The 5,560-nt window shown below is 31.2% G+C and overlaps 1 protein-coding gene across 2 annotated transcripts in view; it reads right to left on the bottom strand.

Annotated features, from left to right (window-relative positions):
* Nucleotides 1-2,874: 2,874 nt before the first annotated feature.
* The window catches only part of LOC130805241 (protein kinase STUNTED-like), a 9,552-nt gene continuing 6,866 nt past the window's right edge, over nucleotides 2,875-5,560 (bottom strand). The window contains exons 6-10 of one of the 2 annotated variants that reach the window (XM_057669922.1): nucleotides 5,127-5,375; nucleotides 4,868-5,031; nucleotides 4,245-4,457; nucleotides 3,579-3,731; nucleotides 2,875-3,354 (exon numbers count right to left, since the gene is read on the bottom strand). In XM_057669922.1, coding sequence (XP_057525905.1) covers nucleotides 3,094-3,354; nucleotides 3,579-3,731; nucleotides 4,245-4,457; nucleotides 4,868-5,031; nucleotides 5,127-5,375 — 1,040 coding nt within the window. In that variant the 3' untranslated portion in view covers nucleotides 2,875-3,093. The remainder of the gene's footprint in view (nucleotides 3,355-3,578; nucleotides 3,732-4,244; nucleotides 4,458-4,867; nucleotides 5,032-5,126; nucleotides 5,376-5,560) is intronic. The other variant, XM_057669923.1, reaches the window with a different exon arrangement.

The following is a 5,560-nucleotide window of genomic DNA, read 5'->3' as shown; positions in this document are numbered from 1 at the left end:
AGATTTTGCCTAGCTCTTTTTTTCTGCAACTGTTGCAGTTTCTGGCAGGGGTTCAGGGAGTGGAGTGTCAAGAACACTTTCCCTTCCTTCAGCTCTGAGAACAATTCTCACAGCCATTTCCCATTCAAGGAAGTTGTTTGCATTCAATTTGTCTTTTTCCAAGAAACAGCGCAAGTTAAAAGCAGGAGTGTGGTTGTTAGTTGAACCAGACATGATTTCTACAACAATGTAATAAAGCAAAATTAATAGTCTATCAATAAGCAGAAATTAAACAAGTTTAATAATTTATTCAAAATTTAATATTCCCTTTTGAATAAATAACAACTAAGATCCTCTCCCACTATAGTCAAACGGACTTTGGCCCTGCCTTTAACTATAGTAGTTAAGGTAAGTAAACGTTTTACTAATTATAACTAATTATAATTCTTAGTAGATAGATTGATAATTCTTGTTCAATCCTATCTCTTAGTTTCAAAACCCAAAACTTTGTTTTTGATGATTTTGTTGAGTGAAACCAAACATGAACCTGTAAATTTTCAAAAAAATTTACCCCATATCCCAAGATTTATGAGCAATACCTCGCTTTGGCAGAATGTATTATTCATTATCAAAGGCTTATAGGTGTTGTTTGGAAAAACAATAAAACTCAATATTATTTATGGGGATTCAAGTTAATTAGCATGGTTAATATTAAGTGAACACATAGCATATTTAACCAATACATTAACTTATGCAAGCAAAGATCAAAATTAAATAAACGCTCAAAGCTAATAAAAGCATGAATAAAAGATGATCTAGTATGGCCCCTTAAAAAAAAACTAATCTTCATGAAGCTTCCATGAATCTCCATTGATCATCTTCCTTGAAACTCCTTTCATTTGTGATTACATACTTTGAAAAAAAAAAAATTAACGATACGCAGATTGTATATAATTACATTCAAAACAAACGATTCGCAGATCGTATATCTTATCCTAATTTTATATATAAATTTTGTTTTGGACCATACTAGTCATAACATGTCAAAATAATATCAAATATTATAAACGGCTTTTACTATACAATATTTCAAACTAAATGTTCATAACAATTAGCATATGAAATATTCATATGTTGAGTCAAACTTAACTAATTTAAGTGAAACTATATTAAGTGCATATAAAATATTTTTTATGTTTAGTCAAACTTAACTAATTTAAGTAAGACTATAAAGGAAAAAAAAAACAAGCACTATTTAAATCCAATAAAGACTCATAAAAAGGTATTTTGCACATAATAAAAAATCAAAAAAAAAATAAAAAAGAAGGTGGTCACCTTCATCCATGCTTCTGGAACAAAGAAAACAGAGGCCCAGAAAGGTGCCCAGCAGCTGCAAAGGAACCCAGCAGCCGCCAGCAGCCTGCCTCCCTCCGGCCACCATAGCCACCTAGACAACCCGTGGTCTACGCATTCATCTCTGGTTTTTGTTCCTTTTTTTTTTTATGAATTCGAACAAATTCGAATTGATATACCATCTTTGTGCATGAATTGCTTTAAATTTCAGGAAAAACAAGTTTTTCGCATTTAAATCTCAATCTAATTGTACAAATTTTGGTTTTTAACAATTAAAATTGAATTGCGGAAAAATTGGGTTTAAGCGTTTTCAATCCAAAACACTTGAATACCATTACGAGAAACACAATAACAATGAACAAAATTTGTGTTCCATTTCATTGTTTGGATTTCGTGAATAATCAAAGCCCCAAGACAATTAACACAAAATATCGAATCTTCATAAAAAAAAACGGTTTTTTTTTTTTTTTTTTTTTTTTTGATGAATTCGAACAAATTCGAATTGATATACAATATTTGGCATGATTGGCTTCAAATATCAGGAAAAACAAGTTTTTCGCATTTATATTTCAATCCAATTGAAATTGAATATTATGAATAACTTTCCAGACAGTTAACATAAAATATTCGATTTTCATGCAAAAAAAAACGGTTGTATAACTTTGTAGAGAAATATAGATCATATGAATATTATGAATTAGGCTGCTCTGATACCACTGTTGGGATTCATAGATGTTTAAAAGCGGAATTTCAGGAAACACTTTCCTAACATCTATCTCAAGATCATAAATATAATCAGACATATGAATCATGTAAAAGGATTAGCCTATATTACCTTTGTAGCGTGAAATCCACAAAATTAACGCAATAAGATAATCTGGAGAGCCTCAAACGTTGCTCCTCTATTTAGTCTACCAGAATCAATTGAATACCAACGTTTGCTAGAACGGAAGAGAGGTTTCTCTTGCTTTTTCTGGTTTTTCAAAATAACTGTTTTATTCCATCCCTTCACTACAAATATTATATCCTTATATAATACCAGTAACCTAGGTCAAAAGAAAACTGATTCTTTTGTTAACCTAATTGGATCACAAGCCCATACTCCTAATGGGCCTGAGTTATTTATCGTTCAATTGATTCTTTTGTAAGACCTTATAGGATTAATTATATTAGTCGTGGTTAAATTATTATTGACCCACCAATTATATTTATTCTCTAGCAAGTAAATACAATTACTAATAATAACTAACTTTATTATCTTCATAAATATCCTATATATTTATATTTAGTAATTGTCGGAAATGTCTACAGACATACTCCTTCATATCAAACTTCGAAAACCCCATGACTCAAAAAAAAAAAATTTTATAATCTCAATTTCAAAGCAATTACCTCTCACCAAACACTAATTTTGATGTCGCTCTCAACACTCTAATAAATGACTATTTGTTTATTATGGTAGGAAAATAAACATGATATTTATATCAAGGGAAGAAACAAAGGTCCTACATCCAATTCTACACTACTACCAATGCTCACACATCAAAATAAAAGAGATGAGATTATTGAGTCATACAATAAACAAGTTCCATACACAGTTTACACTTAACAAAACCACCACATTAACAAGAGTGCATATCATATGTCAATGCATACCTATTAATTTCTTTAAACCCCTATACAAAATTATCTAACTTATAATCAAAATCCAAAAAATAGATAAAGTTTTTTTTTTTTTTTTCATAAAATAGTTAAGCTGGGCTAATCAAAATTGCAAGAACTCCTACACCTTGTACTAAGAAAATCTCCAAGAGTATGAGAGCTAGTGCTCCTTTCACCACTACTATACGATGTAAAATCTTCTTCAATGTCGAGAAGTGCGAGACTTAAGTGTGATTTATCAGCACTGGAGTTTTGGTAAAACTCGGCTGAGTTTTCTTCTTGATCTTCTTGTTTCTCATCATAAACTCCAAATTCTGCCCATGTTTCTATACTTTCCTCCCCTTTCAAAAGTTTTAGAATCTGGAAACAAATATTTCAACATAAGAAATAAGAATTTGTTAACCCATTGATTGAGATATTCTCCTTTCACCCTTGTGACAGAGACTTATTTTCACCACCAACAATGAGTATACAAAATAAGTATGATGACTACATAGATTTTAATATCGATCCTATATTGAAACATGAAATTAATAAGGCCAAGTAATATGATCTATTTTGAATTAAGGTCCTGAAAAACATACCCGGTCCATGTTAGGCCGAAGCCTAGTTGCTCTTGTCAAGCAAAGGGTAGCTGCAAGGATCATTCTTTGCATTTGGCTTTCATCTACACTTCCTTTCAAACAAGGATCTATAATTCTTTTGATTATTTTACCACTTTGTAACATCGGTTTTGCCTGTGTTTTTTCAATTCGCACACCATAAACTTATAAGTTGTTGTGTGTATATAATGTGCTACAAAATGAGTATAATTTTATTTCTCAAAATAAGCGTTTCCTAGTCCGAGCATGAGAAATGACATTGTTCACTATTTCTAATGGCCAACGCCCAACGATTAGTAACTGAGTTAAAAAGTCATCCCAACAATCACTCGTTGTTAGTAACAGCGTGCGATTATTAAACTGAGTCAAAAAGTCAAGTTCAATGATCGCCCCCTGTTAGTAACAACAAGCAATTATTGGGATGATATTTTGACTCAAGTTTAATAATCGTCTGTTGTTAGTAACAACAAATGATGTCATTTCTCTGGCTCGGATAAAAGACGCTGTTTTTTAGAAATATTTTTATTTAATGCTTACTTTTCAAGTATTTCATAAAAAAAGCTTATTTTTTAGATTTTCTTTTTCCATTTTTGTTGTAAATAAAAAGTAATTAATAAAAAATAGTAGTAGAAGAATAGAAGAAGTTACCCAAATGACTAAGCTCTCTCGGGAATCAATGGGTTTTCTTCCGGTTAATAATTCAAGTAGGACAACACCAAAGGAGTAGACATCTACCTTGTGGGTGATCTTGCCGTACATGAAATACTCCGGTGCGAGGTATCCAAATGTTCCCACTACATCTGTGTAGGTCTCATAACATGATGAATTTGGACCCCATATTGCTAGTCCAAAATCAGATAACTACACCCAAATAAGTCGATAAATTATTCTAAGATAACTACATTCAAAGGATTTAACGCTTTAATTGATCACTATAAGATTGTTAGTGATAATCACTTTAAAATTATAAGTAATTATTTTGAAATTATAAGTAATTATTTAAGATAATAACTATATATTGGATCAGTCCAATAGAGATAATCTCACTGTGAGACCGTTCATTTGAGAATTTGTGATATAAAGCTAAAATCAACGTACGTGAAATACATGGAAGACATTAAGAGGTTCCTAAGATATTTCATTAGGTAATAATGAAGTTGTTGGTCGGTGGAATAGTTCCTTAACCAACTTTTTCCATGCAAATCGTACGTGGTACCTTGTTACTATGTTCTATGTGAATGCAAAGATTTTTGAAGATAGTAATTAAATACCCGAGGTTCAAAATTATCAGACAAAAGAATATTAGAAGTTTTGATGTCTCGATGAATAACAGGCTTTGTACATCTGTGATGCAAATAAACAAGGGCCTCCGCTATCCCAATTGCTACTTTTAACCTTGCACTCCATGATAATCCTTTTTTTTCTTTGTTCTCAACTGTTACATTGTGAGATTTTTTTATGTTTAAGTATCACAAATACAATGCAACGAAGGGAGTAACAATCGAAATAATGCGTATATAATTTACTTACCATGTAAGTTATCTTCTAAACTCCCCTTAGACATGAACTCATAAACAGAGATGAGCTCACTATTGTCAACACAAACGCCAAGCAAAGGTGTTATATTTTTGTGTCTTAAAGAAGACATAATATTAACTTCTAATGAGAAATCCTTCCATGTTTGTTTTGAAGATTTCAGAACTTTTACAGCCACTTTTTTACCATCAAGAAATATGCCCTTATAAACACGACTACAACCTCCTTTACCTATAATGTTCTCTGCATACACAAACATATAGACACTTAGTTTCTATTATAAGGTTCACCACACAACATACACATATAGACTCACAAAGTGCAGTTTGTTAGAATATATAATATATTATGGAATCTCAACCATTAAATTTTAAGTTTTTGGTTGAGTTGGTTTTTTGGCACAAATATAAACTAAATTTGATCCTCAG

Source organism: Amaranthus tricolor, chromosome 2 (genome assembly GCF_026212465.1).
Source record: "Amaranthus tricolor cultivar Red isolate AtriRed21 chromosome 2, ASM2621246v1, whole genome shotgun sequence".
In the NCBI taxonomy this organism is placed as follows: domain Eukaryota; kingdom Viridiplantae; phylum Streptophyta; class Magnoliopsida; order Caryophyllales; family Amaranthaceae; genus Amaranthus; species Amaranthus tricolor.
Note: the sequence above shows the minus strand (reverse complement) of the source record. Positions and strands in the feature narration are given on the sequence as shown.